At 42.1% G+C, this 27,715-nt stretch overlaps 1 protein-coding gene across 3 annotated transcripts; it reads right to left on the reverse strand.

Moving 5' to 3' along the window:
* Nucleotides 1-69: 69 nt before the first annotated feature.
* On the reverse strand, nucleotides 70-23,747 carry LOC139626268 (desmoplakin-A-like). 3 transcript variants are annotated; one of them, XM_071486553.1, is made up of 25 exons: nucleotides 23,268-23,701; nucleotides 23,162-23,231; nucleotides 21,179-21,272; nucleotides 20,053-20,174; nucleotides 19,787-19,937; nucleotides 17,910-18,035; nucleotides 17,304-17,363; nucleotides 17,049-17,216; nucleotides 16,645-16,749; nucleotides 16,425-16,520; nucleotides 15,646-15,771; nucleotides 15,060-15,212; nucleotides 14,772-14,926; nucleotides 14,517-14,643; nucleotides 13,674-13,860; nucleotides 13,055-13,425; nucleotides 12,750-12,928; nucleotides 12,198-12,336; nucleotides 11,639-11,832; nucleotides 10,919-11,081; nucleotides 10,737-10,820; nucleotides 10,555-10,662; nucleotides 10,333-10,431; nucleotides 7,656-9,482; nucleotides 70-6,350 (listed from the first exon to the last, which is right to left on the reverse strand). In XM_071486553.1, exons 1-25 carry the CDS (start codon nucleotides 23,446-23,448, stop codon nucleotides 822-824), a joined length of 10,614 nt encoding a protein of 3,537 aa, XP_071342654.1. In that variant the 5' UTR covers nucleotides 23,449-23,701; the 3' UTR covers nucleotides 70-821. The 3 variants fall into 3 exon arrangements, with proteins under 3 accessions (XP_071342654.1, XP_071342653.1, XP_071342655.1); XM_071486552.1 differs by having other exon boundaries at nucleotides 23,162-23,747; XM_071486554.1 differs by having other exon boundaries at nucleotides 8,985-9,482; nucleotides 23,162-23,681.
* Nucleotides 23,748-27,715: the final 3,968 nt, after the last annotated feature.

A 27,715-nucleotide genomic window follows, 5' to 3' on the forward strand; every position in this document is an offset into this window, starting at 1 on the left:
TATTAAATCTTACAGTGTTTTGATTCTGCAATAAAACTGACCATGAAAAAGAACAGTCATGAATCCATATGAGCAAAAGGTTAGTTTTTATTGTGAGATACTAGAAACAGTTACAAAACTGGAAGCACTAAATTACCAGAAACCAATGGTTAACAACTGATTCAGTAAAAATATAGTAGTTAAGCTATATGCAATCCAACCATGCATCCCTCCCCGCACAAAATAGGCAGAGGATATTTTGAAGTCAAATATATTCAAACATACCACCATTATCGTTTACAAAGGAAGAAGGAAGCACCGCACGGCTCTGACTGATCTGCCAGGTGCTCTTTAGTGAGGCAGGTAGAAGTGTTTTTTGTTTTTTAATACCACCCTGATGCAAAGCTTAAAAAGAAATTACATTGTATGAAGATGAAAAAAAAAAAATTGAAATATGTTTAAGCAAAAGTTTGGCCATCATTTCGAAGCCTATTTTACGGGCACCTATAATTATATTAACATATGCTTTACTTTCACACCAAATACCTTAAGATGACATCCATTAATACTTGTATCGATTTTCACAAAAAATATCTTGATACTGTTCATTCTCATAATCCCCTGAACTAGCATTTTAAAAGCATAGAAACACCAAACCTAAAATCTAAATCTCTGCAGTTTAAGAATTTAAAAGGGCAAACCTTGAACTTTTCTCCACTTATACATTTTTTTTTTTCTTTAACACAGTTCTTTTCCAAACATTGACAACATTCAAACAAAATCTGATTCATTTGCAAGAAAAGAGCATGCATGCACAGGATCTGATTTGTGCAAGACTTGATTTATCTGGTGGAGAATTCAGTGAAGCTAGTATGACTGTAGCGGGTAGTTAATGAGCTGGGGGAGCCTAGGTCCACACTGCTCCTGCGGGAGCTTCGTCGTGAGCCACTCCTTGAGCCTGTGGTGGATCCTGGGGCAGAGGAGACATTGTATGGACTGCTGATCCCTCTGGAAGACATAGATGATGCTTGGAGCATCCTCACCCCAGTGCTTTCCTCCGCCAGGCAATTATCCAGTGCATCCTTGTAAGATATCTTAAGCTTGCTCTTGGGACAGGTCAGATTCTTTGTGTGGTGTCTTGTGTCCTGGAGCTTCTGGGCTGATCTCACATCCAGCCAGCCCATTTTCAAAGCATCTTCTATTGATCTTCTACAGCCCACTTCTGGGTCATAAAGCCCCCCTGTTACAAACTGGAACTCCATGAACCTCTGTCCTGCCTCATATGGCAGCCACATCTCCTTCATGGCCTCAGCAACAGACATCTTCTTTCTGGTTTTTACATCCTCAAAGCCAAAATAGGCTTTCTGCGCAGGCTTAAGCTTAGAGGCCATGTCATCAGTTATTATGCCCAGGCGGGAGGCCTCTTGAATGCCAAGCCTATGCCCATTTGTGGGATTGATGATTCCTCCGGTGCAGGCTTGGGCCTCCAGAAATCTCTGGGCAGTGATGGAATCCACCAGACCACGATTTAGAGCCTCTGTGATGGATATCTTCTCTACAGTCTCTGTGTCAAAGATAGCACCCACAGGTTCCTGTTCACCCACACACTCAACAGGAGAGGCAAGAGTGACAGACATGCTGGATAAATGCCTAAGGGAGTCAGATGAGTCTCGAGCACTGCTGCTGATTGTGCTACCTCGCTCTGTGACCGTGGTAGTTCTTGTTGTGGTCATCTTGGCAAGAGTAGGTGATGAGGGTCTTTGCAAGACTGATGATGATGATGCCATTGATGATGGAACTGAGGATTGTGATGTTCTAAAAGTTGATGATGATGTCACTGAAGATGTAGCTGAGGCTGCTGATGGCCTTAAGGATGATGATGATAATGAGAATGATCCATGTTTGGTCTTGCTAGTGATGATGTCTGCAAATTGAGTAAGGGTGATAGCACGTGAGCGGTACTGATCTAGAACTGACTTATCAATTACTCCCTTTTCAAGCAGCTCAGTAATGTCATACTGTCTTCCAGTCTTCTTGTCATTGATAACAAACTGTACAGAACCATCTGGAGCCGTGATAGTGATCTCCTCCCACTCACACTCCTGCTCAGACAGCTCCAGGAATGTGTCGTAGTCGATATACCCTTTGTCATATGCTTCACGTACCGTCATCTCTTTATTAGTTTCTGGGTCCACAATGACCACTCTCCTCTTTCTCAGAGTTGATTCTGACTTTGTCTTGTCCATTATGGGCAAAAGGATTAGGCCAGTCTTCTTATCTGTGATACACCGCTTCTTGAGCTCCATATATGTTAGGTTTTCCTCTGTGTTAGGGTCAAAGAAACCCTTAGTATCAACACCCTGATTAGTCAGGATCTTGTTCATTTTCTCATCAAAGTAACCTCTCTTATAGGCTACATTGGTGTCAATACGATGGCTGTGCTCAGGATCAATGATGCCACCGCTGGCAATCTGGGCCTCTAGTAGACGGATGCCATGGCCCTTCTCCACTAGACTTCTCTCTATGGCCTGAAAGAGGGAGATCTTCTTGTCTGTACCAGGCAGTTTGTAACCAGTCACAGCCCTCTCTGCTGCTAGTAGGTTGTCCTTTAACTCTGGCCCGAACAGTCTTTTATTGTAGGCGTCACTAACAGTCAAATACTGGTTGTTGACAGGATCAACTATAAAACCTGAGGCAGCCTGGGCCTCAAGCAGTTCCAGAGTGGTGCCGGGTCGCAACAGACCATCTTTCATGGCCTGATAGATAGACAGCACCTTATCACTGGCCTCATCATAAACTCCTGCAATACAGGTGGAACCTCTCAGGTAGGGGCGTAGTCGGTCTTCAATGTCCTGTCTTGTCAGTCTGCCCTTGCTCAGTTGGTCCATATCAGATCGTTCCAGCAGGTTTGCATCCACCAGATCTATGACTGACACCTGGCCCCTCATCCCCTGGACAGTTAATGGCTTTTTAGGTTCAGGGAAAAGCAAAAGACCAGTGCTTGGATCATTTTTACATTTTTTTTTCAGAGATATATAGGTAGTTGCTTGTTGGGTGTCTGGGTCCAGATAGCACTCAGGATATCGATTCAGGGCCCGGTATAGTTCATCATCTATGAGACCCCGATTCACAGCAGTGTCTCTGGGTAGAAAAACACTGAGGCCAGGGTCCAAAATCCCCCCTACAGACTCTTGAGCCTGAAGTACACGTAGAGCTGTGTCCTTGTCAATTAATCCCTTCCTCATGGCCTGGCCTGCTGATAGGAGCTTTCCAGTATTTGGGTCTCTGTAACCCAATGCAGCAGCCTCAGCCGCAAACAACTTCGATTCATCCTCTTTGTCCACTACTCCTCTGGCACATGCTTCTTTCACTGTCAATTTCTGATTCGTTCTGGGGTCAATGATGTGGCCTGTAGCTGCCTGTGCCTCAAGCAGCATGTCAGCACTGTTAGAAGACATAATTTTCTGTTTCTCTGCCTCTGTAAAGGACATTTTCCTTAAAGGTCCAGCTGCAACACCAGCAATTGACCCAGTCCCCTTCAGAAAGACCTTCTTATCAACAGACACCTCTGCAACAGTTTTCTCCCCCTTCATTAGTTGGTTGAATGTTAGTTTGTCCAGCACCCCACAATCAAGCAACTGCTGTGCTGTTACTGGCTTACGCACCCCTTCAAAGACGAGTTTGGAAGGGTCTAGTTTCTCAGTGATTGGCAATAGTAGCAGACCTGTGTGCGGTTCTGTCATGCATCTTTTCTTCAATGCCCCATAGCTAACATCCTTTTCAGTTTCTGGATCAAGGTAACAAGCAGGACTCTGGTTTAGAGCATGACAGAGGTTTTCATCCAAAAGGTTGCGCTTGATTGCTGTGTCCTTTGGTAGGAACACACTGAGATTGGGATCTAGAATTCCTCCCACTGATTCCTGGGCCTGCAGAAAGCGTAGCCCAGTCTTCCTGTCAATTAGCCCTTTCTTCATGGCCTCAAACACTGAGAGAGGCTTGGCTGTGTGACGATCTTTGAAACCCACAGCAGCAGCCTCTGCTGCTAATAATCTGTCTCGATCCCTAATGTCCACCACTCCTTTAGCACATGCCTCCTCTACTGTCAGCTTCTGATCAGTTTTGGGGTCAATGATATAGCCTGTGGCAGCCTGGGCTTCCAGCAGCAAATCTGCACAATCATCAGACAGAATTTTTTGTTTCTTGGCTTCAGAAATTGACATTTTTCCTTCACACCCAGCTACCACCCCAGAAATTGGCCCAGTACCCTTGAGGAAGACCATCTTGTCTACAGACACTGCTGGGACAGTCTTCTCCCCTTTCACTAGCTGGTTAAATGTTGGCTTGTCAAGGACTCCACATTCAGACAACTGCTGTGCTGAGACTGGCTTGCGGACCCCTTCAAACATCAGTTTGGAAGGGTCCTTCCTTTCAGTGATTGGCAATAGAAGCAGACCTGTGTGCGGTTCTGTCCTGCATCTTCCCTTCAAAGCCCCATAGCCGACATCATTCTCAGTTTCTGGGTCAAGGTAACAAGCAGGACTCTGGTTTAGAGCATGACGGAGGTTTTCATCCAAAAGGTTGCGCTTGATTGCTGTGTCCTTTGGTAGGAAAACACTGAGATTGGGATCTAGAATTCCTCCCACTGACTCCTGGGCCTGCAGGAGGCGTAGCCCAGCCTTCCTGTCAATTAGTCCTTTTTTCATGGCCTCAAACACTGAGAGAGGCTTGGGTGTGCTTGGATCCTTGTAGCCCACAGCAGCAGCCTCTGCTGCCAATAATCTGTCTCGATCCCTAATGTCCACTACTCCTCTGGCACATGCCTCCTCTACTGTCAGCTTCTGATTGTTTCTGGGGTCAATAATGTGACCTGTGGCAGCCTGGGCTTCCAGTAGCAAATCTGCACAATCATCAGGCAGAAGCATTTGTTTCTTGGCATCTGACAAAGACATTTTGCCTTGACTCCCTGCTACAACCCCAGCAATGGGTCCAGTCCCCTTCAGATTGATGTTTTTGTCTACAGACACCTCTGGGACAGTTTTCTTTCCCTTTTCAAGATCTTTAAATGTTGGCTTGTCCAAGACACCGCAGTCAAGAAGCTGCTTGGCTGTAACAGTTTTCCGGACACCATCAAAAACAAGTTTGGAGGAGTCTGTCTTCTCAGAGACAGGAAGAAGCAGAAGGCCTGTGTGTAGCTCTACCTTACATCTCCTCTTCAGTGACATATAAGTTACACCCTCCTCACTTTCTGGGTCCATGTAGAGCTCAGGCCTCTTATTCAAAGCACGATATATGTCATCATCAATTAGATCACGGTCAATGGCTGTGTCTTTGGGAAGGAACACGCTGAGTATGGGATCAAGAATTCCCCCCACAGACTCCTGGGCTTGTAACAGACGCAGTGTTGTGTTCCTGTCAATCAGTCCTTTTTTCATGGCCTGAAATACAGAAAGGGGTTTGTTTGTGCCACGACTAGTATATCCTACAGCCGCAGCTTCTGCTGCCAGCAACCTCTCTCTGTCCTCTTCATCAATTACACCTTGATTGTATGCCTCTTCAACTGTTAACTTTTGATTAGTTCTTGGATCAATGATGTGGCCTGTGGCAGCCTGAGCATCCAGGAGAAGGTTGATGCTATCTTGTGGCAGGAGATTCTCTTTCTTGGCTTCAGTGAAAGTCAGTTTGCATAGGAATCCACTTGTGGACCCTGGACCTTTTGGACCTTCGATTACCACCCCTGCAATTGGGCCTGTCCCTTTTAGACTGACTTTTTTGTCGTCTGACACTTCAGGGACAGTCTTGTGCCCCTTTACAAGCTGGTTAAATGTTGGTTTGTCTAATACATCACAGTCAAGCAACTGGTTTGCTGTGACTGGTTTGCGGACTCCATCAAAAACCACAGTGGAGGCATCCAGGGCTGGGGGCTCTCTAACTTTCTTCAGCTCAGTCTCCATGGTTTGTCTGACGACGGTCATCTCTTGCAGTTCTTTCTGCAATGCTGACAGCCTACTTTTATATGTCTCCTCAAGCTCCCTGAGTTCCCTCATCAGTCTATCTATCTCGCTTTTAAAATTGTTCTTTTCCCTCTCCAGACGCTCCTTGTCTGTGTCAGATTGCCTAATCAGGCTTTGCTGGTTATCATGTTGGTCCTTCCAGTAACTTAAATCCCTCTTTACCCTCTCGATCTCGTCCTGTAGACGTTGTTTATTGCGTAGCTCAGACTCTAGGGACATTTTAATGCGACTGAGGTCATCCTCTAAAGTTTGGAGACGATCTTTGTCTTTTCCTGACAATTGTAATTTCAGCAACAAAGCATCTCTCTCCTTTACAATCTCACTGTACTGGGACTGAGTGGATTGCATCATGGTAGTTATCTGCAGGAAAACAGAGGGGGAAAAGCAGAGAAAAAGCAGAGAGACAAAAGGTTAGTCAACTCACAAATACAGGGATAAATTTGCATTGTACCAAATTTCTTTTTCTTGCATTTTACATCACAACATACAATCATATAATCAATGACACTGGAGATGGACCAAGGTGGACAGCACACATACTTTTAAGCTCTATTGATTTTTTCTAGCTGCAACTGTATTCATTCAAAATGAGAAAAATTAGAATAAACCCCACGATGGCACAGTGTTAAATGTGCTACTACTGAATAACTTCAAAGCTATTATTATTGATAAAAGTATATTATATACAGTATTGATAATAGACAATTATTAATACTCAAAACACATAAATAGCAAATCTGTGTGCATTCTGCCAATAAAAAAAATATAATTTGCTTTGTTAAGCTAGCACTGTATTATCAAAACTACTAATTTCCTTCAGAAAAGCATGAAAACAAGACAATGTCTTACAAGACTGGGAAGTAACAGTATGTAAGCAATGGCATTACAGCAGTCAATTTTTAAACAAATTGAAAAAGAAAATACTAAATTAAAAAATCTACTTATTAACTGTGAAATCAACCTTCCCAATCCTGCAGACGAACGAATGGTGACTATTGTGACACCACATTGTTTAAAGCAACAAAATAAGCAGACCACCTATTTCAGCTACAACTTCAGATTCAGATTTGAATAGTTACTGTCCACATTCTGTAAATCTGCAAAAAGCACAAATAGATGGATGGGCGCCAGGATTGATAGACAGTCCCAAACTGCAAAAGGAGGTGCCTCAAATAGTTTAAGGAATTGTGAATATTTTATGGTTATATTGGTGCTGTTTATACAAATTTGCAGAATGTTTCCTTTGAGACCATTAAAATGCAACAAAAACATTCAAACTGTAGTAGACCAGAGGATCGACGGTAGTGATGTCACTGACGATGTTGATCATTCTGGGCAAAGAAGAAAAGGCAAAAAAGCATGCAGACATCTTAGCACAGTATTGGCACGGAGAGAGGCGGAGGATTGGGGAAGGCAGAAGCTAGAGTGGCACAGATGACGTTTGCATGCAAGTGAGTGACATGCAAGTTTATTCAAACACATACAGATGTATGTGTTCAAATCAGAGTTACCAAGTGAGAGGTGTCTACAGGGCATCTACAGGTGTTCTAGCATGCAAGCAAAAGTTTGGCTACAGACAGTGACAGCTACTTGATTGTTCCAAAGTAGGACTCTGATTAGGAAAGTCGAGAACAGTCCAGGACTAAGTGCCAAACTTCCATGTACCTCGGTGGTCTGCTTTTGTATTCTCTCAGTCTCCAGCTTGAGTTTCTCCCTCTCGGAGGAGAGCTCTGAGACCAGGTTGCGGTACTCTACATTGCTGCGCTCACTGGCCTGTAGCTGCAGCTGCAGGGCAGATATCTGGGAGGAGAGCTCATCATCGCTTCCCTGTTTGGATCTCAAGAGTTCCTCTTTATCATGCTTTGCTGCCCGTAGATCCTCCTCTAGCCTCAGCCTCTCTTTGGTCTGGGTTTCTGTCATCTCCTTCAGCCTTTGAAGCTCGGCAGAGTTCTCATTCAGAGCTTTACTCTTCTCCTCTATAGTTCTGTAAAGACTCTCATTCCGGAGGTTTGCCTCTTTGACTCGGGTCTGCTCCTGGAGTAGTTGTTTCTGCAGAGCCTTCAGCTCGGCGCTCAGCTGTGTCATATTTTCTGCAGAGGTCTTATTTTGTCTCAAGCTTCTCTCCAGATCCTCCTGCAGCCTAAGACGCTCTTCTTCACCTCTCTTTCCTGATGTGCTGGTTTGTTCTAGGTTCTGGCGTAGCGCAGTGATGGTGTTTGTGTACTCTGTCATGGTCATAGTGGATTTTTCCAGCTCTGTTTCTACCTGCCTTCTCCTGGCCACTTCCTCCTGGTGAGCCTTCCTCAGATTCTCCACCTGGCTCTCCAGCCCGTCTCTCACAGTCTGAACGTCCTTGATCCGTCCCTGCAACCTGCTCATGTTTTGTTCCACTCTGCTTCGCTCCCTGCTCTCCCTCTCCAGCTCTGAACGTATCTTCTGAAGCTCCTCCTCACACTCCCTCAGCTGGTTTGCAGCCACTGATGAATTAGATAGCTTCACCTGCAGCTGGGCCACAGTCTGTTCGAGCACACTCTGCCCTTCCTCCGTGGTTTTTCTCCTGCGGGTCTCCTCCTCTAGACTGTGCGTGATGTAGGCCAGCTGCTCACTCTTCTCCTGCAGGGCGTTCATGACCTCCGCCAGCTCTTTTCTATTCTTGCTGCTTTCCTGGTCTCTCTGCCTCATCAGCACCTCCACCTCACTTTCCAGCTCTCTCCTCCTGCGCCCTTCCTCAGTGATGACAGCACGCTGACTGTGAGCTTCCTCCTCTGCCCTCTGTTTTTGTTCCTCAGCCTGGCTGATGGACACCCTGAGCCTCCTGAGCTCCTCCTCCAAATTCCTCCTCTCTGCCTCCATCCTGTCATACTGCAGCTGGAGCTCAGATGTTTCCTCCTCCCTCTGGGCCGCCAGTCTCTGGCAGTCTGTGCGACTGACGTGGATCTGGGATTCGTAGCTCAGCTTTAAGTCATTGATCTCCTCACTGCATTGGCTCCTTACCTTTGATATCTCCTTCTGCAGCTCCTTAATCCTCGCTGCCTCCTCGTTCAGCTGCCGCCGCAGCAGTTCGATCTCATGATCCTTAGTGGCCAGACTCTTCTCCACCTCCACCTTGGACCAGCTCAGTGTCTCCAGCTCCTTCTGCCTCTTCCTCAGCACTGAGTCATACTCCTCCTGCTGCTGAGTGTAGCGCTCCTCTGCCAGCCTCTTCTTCCTCTTTTCTTCTTCAAGCAGGTAGTTGAGTCGTGCCACCTGATCGCTGAGGTCTGACATCTGGCTCTGAGTGGTGTCTAGGCTTTCCTTGGTGGCATTGCACTGCATCGCCGTGTTTCGCTTCACCGCTTCCACTGTCAGCAGCTGCTCCTGGGACTGGCACAGCTCCAGTTGGTAGCGGGCAACTGCCTCTTCCAGCGTTTTATTCTTGGCGTTGCGCTCTTGAATATCATCCTTCAGCTGGCGAAGCTGTTCCTCCAACACGTCGATCCTGGTGTTACAAACCTGGAAGCAAGACAAAAAAAAGGCGAATGCAGGGGTAGTTTTAAGAACTATAAACAAGTACATTTTGATGTAACGTCTTCATGAAATCAGCCAACATGCAAAGATTAGCCTATCCATGTTTTCTTTAAACCTGTGTCACTGATTTTTTTGGCCACTTGTGTCAGTACAACAGGCTTTAAACACAACACTGACATATTATCACCTCTTTAACACCAAGTTGATATAGTGTTACCAAACATTTTCTGATTTACACATCTACCAGATATTACAATCAGTTTTCAATTTTCAATTCTCACTTTCCTTTGAGCTCTGTTTTGGTCTTTCGCTGATAAATTTTCACCAGCTAGCCTCAAACTTTGCCAGTCTGCTGTTTGATACTGTAAACAGGGATGATGTGAGCAGTGAGACTAAACCAAAACAGTGAAGTTTCTGCTCTAAAACCAGAACAATGAGCTGAAAAATGCTGAAGTGTGTGTTACAGCTGAGGAAAAACTGAGGACTGTGGCTTTGACACTACAATCAATTAAAATAAAAAATTGAATTGAATTGAATTGAAAATAGTTGTGTTTTCCAATGATAATATAACAATGGTTATTCGTTTTTAAAAGGTAGAATTTCCAACACTTGATGTAACTTAACTTCACTTAACTTAAAATTGTATTTTAATCTAATTTAGTTTATCTGGTCATTACAACTGGTCATTACGATGTACACGTGACAGATGTAGCGAAATTTCTAGCTTGAACAGGTTGCTAAATATGATAATTTTTCAAAACATTCACCAAGCTACATCACAAATAAAAATGTTATTAAAAATATAAAGCAAGCACAAATATTCATAGAACAGTACCTTGAGCTCCTCCATGTTTTTGAGCAACTCTCCCAGGTATTTGTAGTAGTCACCGGACTGGGTAAGCAACTCCATGTAACGGGTCTGTAGCTGTACAGCCTGGAACACAGACAGGGCAAACACCAGGATTAATGTATCATCTCACTGAATTTCATAGATAGATACAAATGGCACTGCCCCCCCCCCCCCCAACTAAAACAGACAACAGTTTTGCACAGCTACCTCCTGATTAAGATCCATTGATGGAGACCTCAGCATTGTCCTCTTGATGGGGATGTTGAGCAAAGTCTCTAACCCAGATGTGTAAGCGACAAGGTCTGTTTCATAGTCCTGTAAAGAAACACAGTCATAAAAGTAGGAAAATACAATGAAATAATCCATGTATTGCATAAAGGCTTCTTTACCTTGATAGAGCTCACACAGGCCTCATTGTCCTTCAGCACACTCTCCAATGTCTCCCTCCTTGCTTTGATTTCTGCGTTCAGTGCCTTGAAAAACAATAATGTCAATTTGTCAGATGTCTGATGACTTCACAGACATGGATACAGGGCCTCAACACAGTAAGCAAGTTAATTAAGCAGCGGACCTTCTGGGTGTTAATATGGTCCTTTAGTGTTTGGGCGCTGTCTATCTTGGTGGCCTGCAGGGTGTCCTGCTGTTTCCGCGTGGCATCGATCCATTCAGTGAGGGAGGAGCTGGTTTCCTTGTAGTGTTGCAGCTGAGGCAGATACAGCTGCAGATCCCGGAGCCTGAGCAAGAGATGACAAAGCGGAAATTGAAAAGAGAAGACTGTAACATCAGCAGCTTTCCCAAGAAACACTTGGATTACCATCCCAAAGACTGGCCCGTTTACCCAAAGCTCTAATCTGATGCAGGTTGATGTAAAAGGGTTGTCCCATGCCGAAAGCTGTGATAAATGGTTATCTGCATTACAGATTAATCTCCATATTATTTTTTCAAATAATCACTGAATCTATAAAATCTCAAGAATCTTTAAAAAAAATGTCCATCTCAAGATCCCAGGGCTCAAGGTGCATTCTGAAAATATTTCTTTTGCTTGATAAACAATCCAAAATCTTTACTGTTGTTGATTCTTTTTTCTGGTGGCTACCTTATCAATGAATTGACTAATTGTTTCTGGCTGACCACAAAGAAGATAATAATATGACTCACTGTCTGACCTATGATGCATGCCGGCACCGTGTTGACACAAAGTATTTCAGTTCTTCAGGTTAATATTACAGTTATTGGGAAACATGGAAAGTTCTTGGTATAAAGGGGCTATGAAGGTGTGAGAGAGACGAACCTGGTGTCAATCTGTCCTTGGATCCGTCTCCAGCGATCTGACAGCAGTCCCACCTGCTCACTGTGTTTTGACAGCATAATGTCACACCTGTGGAAGGCTCCGCCCACCTGGCTGCTGCATTGGCTCGCCTTGGTCAACTCTGCCTCCATGGAAGCCAGAGCATCCTTCTTCTGTTCCAGCTCTGCCTTAACATTCTACACATCAACAACACAGGACACAGCCGTCAAAACAGACATCCCCTGGATCCTAAACAGCAATTGCTCAGTGAGGGGAATGATAGGATGCACTTGACACATCAAAAGAAAGGAACTCCCCAGCCCTGTCACATTTGTTCTCAGTCAGCCTGCTGGGTGACCAGTGAGCCATGCATTAATATGCACTGGTATTCTGTCTGAGCTGCAGCTTGCCAGCTAAGCTCAATGCCAGAGCAATGTCTAGAACAGAACAGTTTTCAAGTGATTCTCTGCATCGATTCTCTCCAGTTGTAATAGATAATAATCCAATATTTTTGCTGCAACTGAAATTTTAGTATGAAAATGCAATATGTCTTATAAAGTACCTCCAAGGTCAATATGTAATCTTGCACTTCACTAGGCGACAGAGAAGTGGTCTCTTTCTCCATCAGTCTCGCTTCATGGACTTTCACTATGTCTTCAGCTCGTGCCACACTCTCCAGCATGTCCCTTAGAGCCAGCAGCCTGATAAAGACGGAGAGATGAATTAGAGGTGGAGAAAGATAAAGTACATTTAATTTTAAGATGATGTCCGTGAGATATATGCATGAACATCTTGTAGGTGGCTGAGATATTTAACATCCTAAATGAAAACTAACTACAATGTAAACAGATTATTATTATACATTAGAAGTTTCCCATAACAACACTGACCTGGGAAAGACAGAGTTTTTTTAGCAGTATACACCTTAAAGCACGAATGGAAGGAATCCCAACACAACGTGAATTGTGTGTTGTGTGAGAACTTATTGTTTCAATTTGTAAAGTGTTGATTATTCTGACATTGTGTGTGAAGTATTTAATTTAAATCTGAGCGTTTTCTTATGAAAGAGATCTACGACTTCCTGTCAAACTTTGAGTTAGTTTGTGTGCTGTACCTCTGCAGGTAAGATGAAGAGCTGCTATCCAGACTGCCCAGTCTTTGGTCGATGATTTCAATCTCACTGCGGAGGAACTGGGCTTTGTCTGAATCATTCATGCCCTCCAGCTCCTTCAGGATGCTCTCCTTCAGACGCAAGTAGTCCTGACGCATTAAGTCTATGTCCCGCTGCACCGTCTAAAAGGAAACATACACACAAATACACTTACTGTAGTGAATATGGGGAATAGGTTTTTGCTATAAGATGTGTTTTTAACGCTACATGTTGGTCAGTTTTTCTTGTATTTTTGTTTGTGTGTCTACCTCTAACTGTGTGATCCTGAGGCCACAGTCGTGCACCCCATCGTCTCCGAGGCAGATGAGGCAGATGTGCTGACTCAGCGAGCTCTCAGCGGCCTCCAACCTCAGTCTGAGCGCGTGCAGCTCTGATAGGCTGCGGGACGCCGGTACCCTCTTCTTCACCTGCTCCGTCTTGGTTACTTTCACTTCCTTCTTGCTCACCTGCTCTTTCTTCACCTCTGTTTTCCTCTCCATCAGTTTTTTCAGCTCCGCTTGTTGCCGTTCTTCTTCCAGCCTCCTGGCCTCCGCTTCGGCGGCAGCTTGTTGTTCCTGCTGCTGTATTATAATCAGATGCTGCTGTTGCTGCTGTAGTTCCATTTCTTTCAGATTTGCAACTGAGGGGAGACAAAGGATACGCTTTAAAGAACTGGTAGAGGCAAAGACCTAAAGCTGACTTTGAGCAGATACAAATGTTACTGCCATTTTCTAACCAGATATTTCATCACTCTTCTGATGCAACTCTACATGCAAACTACCAGATGCTGAACAGTTTTATTCCTCTTTTCCTTCACATCAAAGAGAACATAATGTAAATTCAGAACCACTTGATTATGTTGTTTACACAGCATATTGTAATACTAACTGTAAACAGGCAGCTGCGCCACCAGCTGGACATAGTGGGTCTGGGCTCCGTTGTACTGGCCCTCGAGGTTTCTCTTGTCTTCATCAACAAACATCTGGGAGCCGTGGCAGTTCAGTTTGAACTCCTCGTAGTGAGTCTCCAGGTTCTTGATAAGCTGCTGATACTCTTCAGGACGCATCTTGGACAGCTGAACATACGGACAAACGTTATGTTTGACTTAGGTCTAAACGACATCAGAAATTACAAAGACCCTCGTTTCACCATAAGAGAGACATAAGTAAAAACACTTTTATTAAAGCACTCTAATAATAATAACAATAATGACAATAATGTGTATCTGTTTAGAAAACTTTATTTTTTCAGTTAATTTTTAATTTTGCATTTTAGTAACTCATGGTGAAGTATATACTGGCTCGTAATGAGAGCGGTGCAACTATGCTGTAATACTGGTGGCTTTAGTTTAAGGCTGGAGGTTCCCAGACAAAGTCAAAGTGTCTCTTGGAAGTCGTCTTTATTTGTCTTGAATGTTGAACTGCAGCTGATTTGAGCAGCTTCACCTCTCAGGCGCTGATACCAGCTTGGCTGATTTTATTTATAACTTCTAAGACTTGCTGAGGTAAGTCAGTGTGTTGCTGAAGGTTAGATGGTGCTGAACTGTCCCGGAAATTACAGCATAGAGTTGGTTTAGACTGGATTAGGTTTAAATACAGAGGGCAAGATGACCTGAGATGTGTGACCCCTTCACTGCTTTGTTGTATGTGTGTCTGATTTTCTTACTTCAGCTCTTGGTCAAGCATATAAATACATTCATTCTAAGACCACAGAGACTGATTCATCACTCACCATGGAGATGGTGAGGGACCTGATGTGTCTGATGTCCAGGAGACAGTACTGCCAGGCGATGAGACTCTTCACGTTGATGTACAGCTGATTCCAGATGGACAGGATGGCCTCGTAGTACTGCTCGTTCCTTCAGATAAAATTTAAACCTTTACTCGCAGCTAAAAGATTTTCAACATTTCCTGTTCAGCTAAGAACTGACTCTGCATGAGTTTCAATTCTCCCTCGACTCCACAAACAAACAACAGTGTGTCTTACTTGTTGGAGAGGCTGATACTGATCGGATTGGGTGGTGGTACGATCAGACACACAGATGGCACCAACATATCGAGTCCTCCTGGGCCGGTAACCTCCCACTTACTGCGCTGGCTGTTGTCCTTCAGGATGGCCTCGTTGTCCTTGTAGATCACTTTCTGTAAAGCACAAAGAAAATGGATTTCACTCACAGAAACATCTTGATCTGACATCTGAACTATAACTACAATAATCCCTCATGGCTTCGAAGGTACGTATGTCCAGCTGTGACATGAACATCAGGAAACTCACCTGGTCTTGTTTGAAGTCACACAGAGCCTTGACGATGATGGGGCTGCTGCTCTTCTCCTCAGGGTTTCTGGGTTTCAGCCTCACAATGCTCTTTGACTTGTTGACCAGATGCTGAACCTGCCTCTTGTTTTCCATAACCTTCTCCTTCTCCTTCTGCAGATAAATCAAAATAAAAACTAGTTAGTTTGTAGATCAATAATATTAACAAACAGTGGCTTTTCTTTAGCTCATTAATAATAATAACATTAAAATATGAAGGAAAAAGGCTCAAACTTGAAGAGTTAAGAAGAAAAAAGATGCTGTAAAAAAAAAAGAAAAGACTATGACTCAACAAAACACAGTCACTGACATTATATGACAAGATGCACAGTGTCCTTCAGGATTTGTCCTAAAAGTCTTCTAATATTTTTGAAAAGCTGTGTGTGAACTCTCTTGTGACATTTTCCTGCTATGACTAACTAAAAACACAATCTGAAATAATCAATTATCAATAACTCATTATCAATAACCTCACAACAGATTTGTTGAACAATCACTTTGAGGGGTTGCCCTTTAGTTTTTCTACACTAAAGGTCTAAGGTCGTACCTCCAGACCCCGGAGCAGCTCCAGGAGGTTCTCCAGAGAAGTGTTCTTGTCACAGGTGAACTTCTTACGAACGCTCTCATGTTCCTTCTGCAGGACGCTGTACGTCTCATTGGCCTCTTTGAAGAACTATATTAAAAAGAAAAACACACAGAACACATAGAAAAATAAAACAGATTATTAAGTATTAATTACGGGCTTGTTTTATACCAAAGAGGCTGAAATATCACCTCACCTGAAATTAACCAACTCTCTCATGACATATAATAAGAACTTTCAGGAAAAGGTAGAGGTGATATATCACACAGCATCTCATATATTTAATGAGTGAGGCTCCTTTTCAGACAACCATATGGTAAATTAATTGATCACAGGAGATGAGAGAGTGACTGATCGACCACATCATAGGTTCACTTTCCATCAATTAACACCACAGTGTGTAGAATTTTAATGTGAGAGTTAGGGTGGGTGGGAAGGAAGCAGCATCTGTTGCTGTTTGGTGAAGTCTCTTTTTAGATACTAAAACTGGAGGCACAAAAAAACACTACTTCACTACTTCCTGAGAAAAGCCTGCAGCTACTTCCACACCACTACAATGTCAGAAATATCTCCGTCCACACCATCACACCTGAAAACGCCTATCACACCACCATCAACGTGCACTGGACATGCACGAGCCGGCGGAAACAGGAATCAGATTGTCAACTCCACAGTTGGTTAGTTGCAGAAAATATTACAAACGAGCAACAGCAAAGATAGTTGCAGGTGTTTTGTCATTTTACCTGGTTGTAAGCTGCATTTTCCTTCAGATGAACATCGATGCATTTTGTAATCTGAAGGAGCCAACTCCACTGAGTCTGCAGGGTGTCTTGATAAGCCTGGAAAAAATGAGAAAAGTGAAATTATATAAAAGAACAAGGCTACTTGCACACTTATAAATGCATGTAATCACAGTGTATTGTTTTCTCCATAGATTAACATGATGAGTTTATTAGTCTGCACCTCGATCTTGTCTGCGGCCGGATGGTTGTTCTTCAGGAGCGTATCCACTTTGGATTTCAGTTTGTTCAGGTCCTTCTCTTTGTCCTCCAGGGCGCTCATCAGCCTCTGTTGTGTAAGAAGAGCTTTAGCGATCACAGGGATGCAGCTGGACGAGCGCTCTGTGGCTTCGCCCTAAGTGAATGACTGACTGCAGCTGCCAAAATCTTATCTGGCACAGATGACTGCTCCCTTATGAGATGCAGATTAACTTTATAAAAAGGCATTAGTGCCATTTAGGCTCACAGGATTTCTCCAAGAATGTTAATCGACTTGAATGAAGCCCTTCAAAAAAATTCTAATTACAACATGGATTTCTGTAGCATCATATTAACTTAATTCCCAGTGATCTTGTGTGTTCTACTAACCGAGTAGCTCTCCTGCTTCTTGGGGATGTACTGGTCGATGTTCTTGTCTCCCCAGTCGAACACCAGCTCCTCCTCCTCCCTGTCATTCACCCACATGATCTCTTTGGATATTTCCTGAATGATCTGCTTGAGGTCTTGCAGCTGCTGTGTCCGACCAAATGACATTTGCTGGAAAAGAGAGCGAGTTTAAATACAAAGCTGACAGTTTAGCTGAAATCACAGAGCAGGTAGTGATGAACATCTATTTCCCTTCACCTGCAGACTGTCCCACTCCTGCTCCAGAGCGTGAAGATTTCCTTTGTCTCCTTTCTTTATCTGTGGGAAGAGAATCGTTGAAAGGCTCTTAACATGTTATCTTAAAAATACAGAAGCAACATGAGGCACTATGTAACAAAAATCCTTTAAAATACTATCAGGTTTTCCTAAATTTATCACCCTTAAAAATATTACAATCTAAGTTTAGGTGGATTTGTATGGCAGCCCGAGATTTGTAAAGATGTTCCTGAAAACTTTAAAAATAAAAAGCAGATTTTTTTTTCATAAGCTATTTTTTTTAATTCTTCTAAATAATGTTGACAAATTAAAAAGAGTGTGTATAAATATTTATATAATATATAATAATATAATGCATATATACTTATATAGAGGAGTGTGCAGCCTTGGCAGATTCAGTATGTGCTGTCTTAAGTTATTTCTAGTTGTTTAATAGAAAACATATTTGAATCAAATTATCACAAATGTAAGCACAGAAAAGATTAATGAGACTTCTGCATATAACAGCAACAAATCCCTCAGTCCTCCATCAAAGCAGTGATGATATTGTGAAAGCTACTGCAGCCCACAACGTCTGCTGTGACCCACCAGGTCGTCCTTGGCTCGGTCCACCTCCACGCTCCTCTGGATGGAGCTGTGAAACTTCTGGTGGCTGAAGAGCTGCTGCTCGATGGCTGCAGGATCGTCCCCCCAGGGAGCAGTTTCAATCAGACGCTGAGAAAACACAAAAATGTTTTCTATCAGGACACAGGAATAACAAATTGGTGCAGCAAAAATAGTCGGTTTCCAGTGTATTTCAATATGGACTTAATGACACCAGCAGGTGGAGGCAGAGAAACAAGTTCCATCAGGAATTCTTCTCTTAATGAATCACTTTAGGGCAAATATCGGAGTCAACCACAGAAAAATGGTTTTGAATATTAAAGGAAATAATGACATTTTAAATTCAGATTTTTTCTGCAGTGCTTTGTATCAGTATGTGGAATTGCATCTCCTTTTTTTTTTGTCAATTCCTAATAAATGTAATGTTGGTTGTGTCGGGCTCAACTGCTCCCAGCGTTTCCACGTCAGCGCGGTGTCTGTAACAACACGGAGCAGAAGAATGCCTTCATGTCTGCACAGTATTCATGTTTAATGAGACCTGTCAGTTCACTGACACACTACTGAAAATCCAGATGTTGGGACTGAACCGTATTCACGTCGTCCTCTCTGTGGCTTCCATGTTTTCACTTTTTGGTACCAACAGAAAAAGAAACCAATTTCATCTTTTAAATAAAATCTGAAAAAGTTAAAAATAGAGGAGGCCAGTTTAATGTCTCACTAGCAAAACAGGTCAGACGTTTGAGCCTGAATTAAGATGCTAAACACAAACGCCATCAACAGGTAGGGTCTTTAACCATGTTCAAGGTAATTTAAGGCCTGGAATTCAAAATATATTTTTCAGATCTCTCTCAGACTCACAGCCACCATGTTTTCACTTCTCTTTCAGGTTTCATTATCAGACAACGACCTTCCCATCCTACACTGATGCAGTTTAGATGAAACACGTGAAAAACACTGAATAAATATGTTTCATTATTGATCTCCTGCTGTAAATGACCTGCAACACACAGGACATGTCTTTTATGCAAAAGATACATACTGTATGCAACAATTACATTCATGTTCACATCAACCTCTCTGTTCATTTACTTGCCACAGATAAAAAAAAACCAAAAGAACTTCAGCTCTGCCTGAACCTGCTACAAGAGGGAGCATTTGTTTTACTGACAGCTCTTCTCATTTGCTTCTCTTCCTTGTTGTGCTTGGCAGATTGTACCCTCTGTACTTTTAACCGGCGCCTCTTATCATCCAGTAATGACTATAAACTTGGCAGCAGTAACTGGCAGCACTAGTTTTCTTCACTACATGCTCTTTGATCTAAATTCTGTATTGTTAATGTCTGCACTGTGTTTTTCCCACAGTGCATCAGTACTGTGTAACAAAAGTATTTATATTTCCTGATGCATTGGTGTCTACACTACTTTGCTGTTGCAGCTGGTAAATTTGGGGGTATTTTTTAATGAATTCATATTTTGCTGCCTGGAAATTTTCTTACCTCATCATTTTAACTTCACCTACAATAACACATCAGAATTTATATTTGGATTACAATTTGTGTTATTTACCTGAATCTGCAAAATAAATGTAAAGGAGGGAAATAAGATATTTGTCTTAAAGGGGTAGAAGTGTAAAGTTGCATAAAGTGGAAATACTCAACTAAAAGTAGCTCAGAACTGCATTCAAGTACTGAGCTTGAGTAAATGTACTTAGTTGCAATGCATAATTCTTCACCGATTATATTTTTGACCTTTTAATCCTTTGATCACACAACTGATCATTGTTCACTTCTTCAAGTCAGGTAAGGTTAGTTGGGGGTGTACTTGTGTGTGTGTGTGTGTGTGTGTGTGTGTGTCTGCTCAGACCTTCTGCTGTGAAATCCAGCTGATAGCATCTTGAAAGCTCCTTCCAGATTCCTCCCAGCCTCCAGAGCTCCCTCTGGTGCTCCTCCTCCTCTGCATGGTGCCTGAGATGGCCATGTGGACACCCCTCAGCTGGTCTTTACAGATCTCCAGACTACAGGTTCAGAAGAAATAAAGGACATTTGGCAGGACTTGTATGTACTGTGTTTTATTTCAGTTACAGATGGGATAAGACAGAGAGAGAGGAGTGAGGAGGAAGGTTTCCTTACGTCCTGACTACGTTGTCATTCGGCTGGCCCAGTTGTTTCAGGTCCAACGCGCAGCTCTTCAGCTGCTCGATCGTCTCTTTGGCCATCGCCATGTAGCGCTCTGCGTCGCCCGGGGAACTGCCCTGCAAGACATAAACACAACATGTCAAGAGCTGCACAGGGACATGTTATGAGAAGGTGTTTTTTAGAAATTAACCTACACCCTAACTTCAGTAACTTGATTATAGCAAAGCAAAGTCAAACCTTGCTTCTCTTTTTTTTTTTTTTTGTTGGGGTGGGGCAAGTTTTTGGGAGTGATTTGTTAATGGACACTTGCTGTTTTCTAATTCTCGGAGCCTCAGTGAATAGATTAAAGATGGAGAGCTGCACATTAACTGGTGTATACATCTGGTTTAAATGTATAGAAACCACCTGTCCTGCACACTGCAGCATTTCTGGATCCCTCCTAGATTTTCTGTTACTGTTAATTAAAATGTTATTATGTGTAAAAGGCACTTTACTTTACACTGAATTAGTGGTGAAACTATTTAAGTCCCTGGATAATTTCACAACTTTGGAAAGGATGACACTGAAGTGATATTCAGTATTTCACACATTTTATTTACCCACAGTGGTGAGGAGGGGTCAAGGCCAACGATACGAGTCTCAAACCAGGCTAATAAATCACACACCCACGTCATTCCAGAATACCACGATGGGTTTCGCACTTGTGGTGAACTTTGCAGAAAAACAAATATTCCACAAGAAGCTGCTAAACATGTGTGTGTGTGTGTGTGTGTTTGGCAGAACTTACTCTGACAATATAAAGCTATTAGTGGATTGATTGACAGTTGAAATATGAGAGTTGGTTTCAAAAGCAGATTCAATGTTTTAATTATCAGCCTGGTTGCTGTTAGGTGTTCTGGCAAACACACCAAAGGCTTAATCATCCAGTGACTCAATTTTCAACCAAGTGACATTTCTGTCAATCTCTCTGCATCTTTTCTGCCAACAGAGGAGAAGCTGCAACACGATCTTTTTCTTTTTTCTTGTGAAATTTAATTCAGACCCCGACAGGCTTTTAGCTGCACTTCAAGAAAGAAAAGAGACAATCAGTAACAACACTAGAAAGCAAATGGTGACTCACAGACTGAAGGGCGTATTCGGCTTTCTTCAGGTAATCCTGGCACTGGCCCTGCAGGAGCATGGCCCTCTGATGGATGGCAGTGAGGCCGGAGACACTGCAGGGGGCAGCAGAGCAAACTCATCACCATAAAATTATTAGAATTACAAACATCACCACCACAATATCACAGTTTAGACCAGTGGTTCCCAACCTTTCACACCATCTGACCCTTAAAGTGCCTCCTTTCAGCTGCGACCAGTTTCAACAGAGAGGTTATCCCTCATCAGACTGTTTCATTTGAATATTTTTAGTGGCCTGAGAATGTAAACTTTCCATTTTGCACAGCAGACCTATGTTTGTTTCTTTTTTCTTATCCATTTAATCATCTTGTGACCTTATGATTTAGGTTAAGACCTCTACGTTAGGAACCACTGCTTTGGTACACACCCTCTTGGTAACACTGCAGTTTCTGGGTCACTTAATTTCCTAGAAATCAGTTTCTCAGTAGTTTATAAGCTGTATATAAAAGTAAATTTTCTATCTAAGAAACAGGCAGTTATGCTGTGACAATAGATTAAATACCTCCTACTGTGTATTATCTGACCTTTTAACAAAAAGCCTGTAAGTTAGTTATAAAAAGAAGGCAAGTTGAACCAATTAATTAGCCTTTACTTTGATTTCTATTGTAGGATTCATGTGCACATACTTTATTAGTACTTTTAAAAGTACTAACTTTTTTTTTTTACATATTTCTATACATCACTGTATCAATTGAAAATATATGCACTGAATTCTGGACCTGGTTTATATCAGTTTGTGGCATCTTGTACCCGTGGCCCATGTAAACTGGGAATAATTAATGTCTGTATATACAAAATAAACTTCATCATCAAATACAGTATAGCCGGTACAGGTTCTCCGTATTTGAGTGTTAATAGAAAGCCATAAAAAATATATCTGCAGATATTCTTTATTTGCAAAAAAAAAACTGCAATGAAAAAAGATAAAAACATCCAGACATTTATTTCCTTTGCAAAAAACTTTTTACAGTATCTAGACGATGACTGCATCTGCCATAATATCATAATATCAGCTGATATATCGGCCCAGACAATTTATCGGTCTAGCTATAGTAAGTACTAAGTAACTGCAGGGCGTTTTTCCCCCCAGATTTTGTACCTTGTACCATTTTACTGGAACTGAAACTTATTTATTACCTCTCCTCTGTCTTTACTTTCTTAAACAAAAGTCTTCATGTCAAACAACCTGTGATCATGTCGACCAGATGCTCTCTCTGCCCTTTCCTTAACTACCACAGTGACACATTTCATGTGTGTGGAGGGTCTCTGGAGTAAAGAGTGAGTGTTAAGCTGCTGCAGAAGAGGGAACTTCACAGCTCATCATGAGCTATAAATCAAAGTGAGTGTTTCTCTCCAGGGAGAGAAGCTGCTGTGCAGGGACGAACCTGATTTTTTTAATCAGCAAAGCGTAGTAGATATATGTCATGACAAAGACATTAATTACAGTGCAGCCTTGTTTCATTATCAGTGTATTATCAGCTATGTAATTTAAGGGTAAGGTAATGCGTTAACTCCTTCAACAAACACATTTTGAGAGAACACGTAAACTCAGTCAGAAATGATGTTAAATACCCAGCTACTGCAGAGATCAGAGTTGTGAAATTTGCAGAAGAGAAGCATTTCCCTGTAATTATGTTCCCTGCCATCACTGCCAGGCATCTGCTTGGTAAACTGAGCATTAATGCTGCATATGCAAAAGCTTTTTGGCTTAGAGGCAGTTCTGTCTACTCAGGGTTTGCAGGGCCAAAATGAACACCGGGATAAAACAGGCTTTCATGATAAATATTTAATATCAACTGGCTGATTAAACTGACATGCATCCTCCCTGCTGTGAGGGCAACAACAATGCAGCCTAGTCCACAGAGCCGGCAACAGGTGGCAGAGAAAAGCACTAACAAAACTTACCAAAAAAATTGAATCATACCTCATTCCGCCTCCCATGCCGCCTGACATTCCGCCTCCCATGCCGCCTGACATTCCGCCTCCCATGCCGCCTACCATGCCGCCTGCCATTCCGCCTACTATGCCGCCCTTGGAGGACTTTGTATAGGTGAAGGTTTTGTATCCGTCCAAGTAGGGGTCGTATCCATTTCCATCTCCATGTATCACCTCGCTCTGTGTGTACTGGAAAGCCCCCCCGCAGGTCAAGTCGCCTCTGGACCCGGCCCTGCGGCCCATGTTCAGGCCCTGCTGCGACCCGCCGTAACTCATTCTGACGTGCGAGCGGCAGCGACAGCGACTCTGTGGAAGCTCCCGGGGGAAGTCAGCGGTCGACTCTCTCCACCTGCCCGCCTCGGCCCCTCGGCCCTCTGGTGCAGACTGCGGAGAGCGGCGCAGGGAGGATCGGTTTTGGAGGCTGGTGACCACACCTCTCTGTCTGTCCCAAACCTGCCGAGCCAAGAGCCACTCCCCGCCCCCCCTCCAAACTCAGCTGGAGCCGGAGTGTGTGTGTGAAATGTTGTATTTCTATCTTTGTGGGGACCAAAGCCACTTTCAGACCAGTGAGGACTTTTCTGAAAAGCAATAAGTATTTGGTAAAGTAAAGACATTTTGCAAATTTGTGCAATGTGAGGTCTATTTAGAAAATAGACTTTTTAAAGTTAGGACATTTTTAGAGAGTAAGAATTATTTGGTTAAGTGAAGACATTTTGCAGATTGGGGACATTTAAAAAAAATTAAGACTTTTTCAAATCAAGGTTTGTCTGCACTTTTGTAAAGTGCAATATTTACTAAATTACATTTTGGAAAATGGGGACATTTTAAAACGTAAAGTTATTTTGGAAAATTTGAACAATGAGAAACTTTTTAAAGTTTTAAAGCTTTTGAAAGTCTAGATTATTTGATAAAGTGGGGTCATTTTAAAGAAGTTAAGAAATTTTGGAAAAGTTACGACGCCTCTGAAAAATGAGGACATTGTAGAGTGTTGGAGCATTCTTCCACAGCGAAGACTGTCATTTTGAAAATGTAAAGGCAAACTTGGAAAGTGATGACATTTTTATACAGGATGACATTTTGGTGAAAAGTCAGAACTATTTGGTAAAGTGAGGATATTTTGTGAATTGAAAACCTTTTTGAAAAGTGAAGACTTTTTTTTAAGTTAAAAGGCATTTTGTAAAGTCAGGACAATTTTTACTTAATTTCATTTTGGAAGATGGGTACACTTTAAAATTTTAAGGTATTTTGTAAATTAAGGATATTTTGAACAATGAGAAACTTTGGAAAGTTTTTAAAAATCTGGATTATTTGATTAAGTGGGGACATTTTGCAAATTTAATATATTTTGGAATGTGAGGATATTTTTTTGGAGAGAGAAAACATTTCAAATGGCTGTTTTAGGGTTAAGACTTAGGTTTAAGGTTAGGATTAGTTTTACATTAATATAGATATGATGAACGAGTTTAAGGTTAAGGCCCATAAGAGTTCTAACACACATACAGGTAGAAATGCTTGTGCACCCTAGTATGCAAAACTTCTGTTTGCCAGTATAGATAAATATACAGTATATTGATCATTCAAAATATGACTAAATAAAGAACACATGCAACATATATTGGCTTACTTAACATAAAATCCATAAAGGTAACATCAAAATACATAATACATGAAAAAATATTTAATTTTTAGATTATAAAACACATTTCCTTCAAACACCTTATAACTTTAAAATGTTTTTTTCTGCATGGACCAATTTATTGCTGTTTCTTTTTATATGTTTTGAAACACAACTTAACATCTGCAATGTTAAGCAGAATCTCAGGTGACAGCTGTGAAGGAGCTTCAAGGCAAACAGTTGGAAGGACGGGTGATGCATCCACCTGACCGAGTGATGCATGCAGTAGGGTTTCAGTTGGAAACAACCACCAAGGTGCATCTCACTTCAGTCCTGCCCAGGTTTTTTCAAACTTTCACCCTTTCCTTACACACCCTACTCATCCACTGACTTTCTGGCTCTATTACAGAGTGAAAACTCTCTCTCTCTCTCTCACACACACACACACACACACACACAGACACACACACAGACACTACTCACTACACACTTGCCTGCAGCCAATGGGTGGGACTAACAGGAAGAACAAGTTTGACAGTCTTTGCACAACAGTAACTAAGGTAAAATTTTAGTATCACCTTCTGAAATGATCGAAAACCACACGGTTAGAGGACTGTTCACACAGGATCAATAGTAGAAAATAAACTAATGCAAACAGCCCCGGTTTACTGATTCATGCTTTATTCAGACATGTCTGATTTATTTATATTATATGTTTAAAGTTATTTATTTTGTGCCACATTCACAAAGTGCTTGCTCATGATGCACCGTCCACATACTCAGTCTGATTATGTGCATTTTGTTCCACAGGTGCAAGTCATTCATTAGCCTGTTTCAGGTCCTTGAGCACCTGTGGGGTTTCAACATACATCACTGTTTGATCTAAAGTCTGTGTCTATCTACTGGCATTATGACCCTGTTGCACAAGCTGAAATTAGCTGGAGTGGTGGAAATTTTCAGAAATACAGTGCTGGGAAATTTGTTGAGTTGTCAAATATGAAACCACCACAGACTTCAGAGATGAGCTGTACATACGCATCAGATATGATTCGTGCACATTTGTTTAATTGTTTTTGCAGCAGATGCAAATTCTTGTATTATTACTGAGAGAACAACAGACTATAAGAAGTGAGCTTTTTTTAGCCACAGTTAGTGGCATGGTTCTAGGGATGACAGTGTTTGTCCACCACTTTGGTCCAGATGAAACAGCTCAACAACTATTGGATGCATTGCCAACAAATTCTATGTAGACATTCATGTTCCTTTAACTGCAACAACTTTGGAGATCATCTGACTTGTAATGTGTTCAGTATTTTGGTTTACAACCAAATTTTTGGTTTATATTCTTTTAGTTAGTCAGCAGCACAATGAAAAATTTACCAAAGGAGTAAAAACAGATTGCACAAATGAAATCCCTGTGTCCAGTTGGTGTTTTTGCCGTTTTTGTGTCAAGACTGATCATGTCTTACATTACAAGCATGCCTCTGCACAGAGGCAGTTCACCTGTTGGCCAGTTTTTACTCCTGACTTTGATCCATGCAGCCCGTGAGCATGAATAGTAAAAGTAAAAATAAGAACATACATTTGTCAAGAACTTGAGCCCAGACCCTGGAGAACATTCAAGGACAGTCTCCCTACACCAACATGTCACCCAATGAACTGTGCAGCTATTGAGGAATGTAGCATGTGTGTGTCTGTTTGGAAGCATGAGGAACTGTGAGTTATTTGTATGAGCATGCACAAGTGAAACTACAAGAATGAACTGGGAACATGTTGATTATGGAGTGTTTTCTGTTTAAGATTTATTGCAAACAGTTGTTTTCCATTTCCAAGTATAATTGCAGACTTGGTGTGGAGGAGTGGGTGCAGAGGAATTTTTGCCCATCATATTTTGGGATATGGCGATGAATCCTGCGGCTCTGCTCACAGATTCTCTTTTATTAGTATAGGCTTAGTCTTGGAGCTGATGTGTGATACATTTATATGAGCTTTATATTTATATGAGTCATTCACTCAGGTAATAAACTGCTCCAACATTTTTCTCAGAGGAAAAACAAAGTCCCACCTTGGCTTCATGTTGTTCCCTTTGGCAATGACATTCAAGAACACGCCTTTGCCTGTGCATATACTCACATAGCTACACACCTTTGCCAAAACAGCATTCTTAAAAGCCACTTTTTGCTTCTTATCTGCAGCCCTGAAAGCTCTATGAAGTATTGAACTTGAACTCTGAGACTGCATGAGCATGTTTTAGTGAGTGAACTGGCTTCAGGCAGAGCACAAAGTTTGTCATAGTTACATACATAACCTGCTGCATAGAAGCCTTTCAGATCTGTAAAATGAACTGCTGATTGAACTACATTTACTGTATGTGAGTATGAATCTTTTTTTCCTCTGGTTGAATGAGTTAAATCATTTCAGGGTGTGTACCTGAGGCGTAGCTCCAGTGTTTCCACCCTCTCCCATCTCTTTTCATTCCTGATTTCTGGAGACAGGATAAGGCTTGCACACTTTAATGGGTTTCTAAAGCTGCCTGACATATTGTCGACAGTATGTCTGTGTGTGCACAAGTTCCCTTATTTGTAAGGCTCAGGGACAGGAAATGAAAGTATAGTCGAGCATAAGCATTTAAAATCCTGAAGTGGAAAATGATCCAGTGCTTTAAAAAAAAGTAAATGAGGTTATTTAGATCTGGATAATTTCCAAGATCAGGCTCTTCCTCTAAGTCTCAGATCTGAGAAAGTCATGTAATCCATAATATCTTAACGCCTCAACTACTTTCTGTTGTTTGGCCTCACATGAGGTACCGACTGCTGCAGTGAGACTAATTCAAACAAGACAGCTGTTGCTGCCTCTCTTCTCTGGCTCTCAGTTACCTTCAGAGTTGAATTTAAAGTCCTGCTGTTTGTCTGTAAAGCACTGCATGAT

This window comes from Trachinotus anak, unplaced genomic scaffold, assembly GCF_046630095.1.
Source record: "Trachinotus anak isolate AG129_WGS33_773 ecotype Australia unplaced genomic scaffold, CSIRO_AGI_Tana_v1 ptg000010l, whole genome shotgun sequence".
NCBI classification, from domain to species: domain Eukaryota; kingdom Metazoa; phylum Chordata; class Actinopteri; order Carangiformes; family Carangidae; genus Trachinotus; species Trachinotus anak.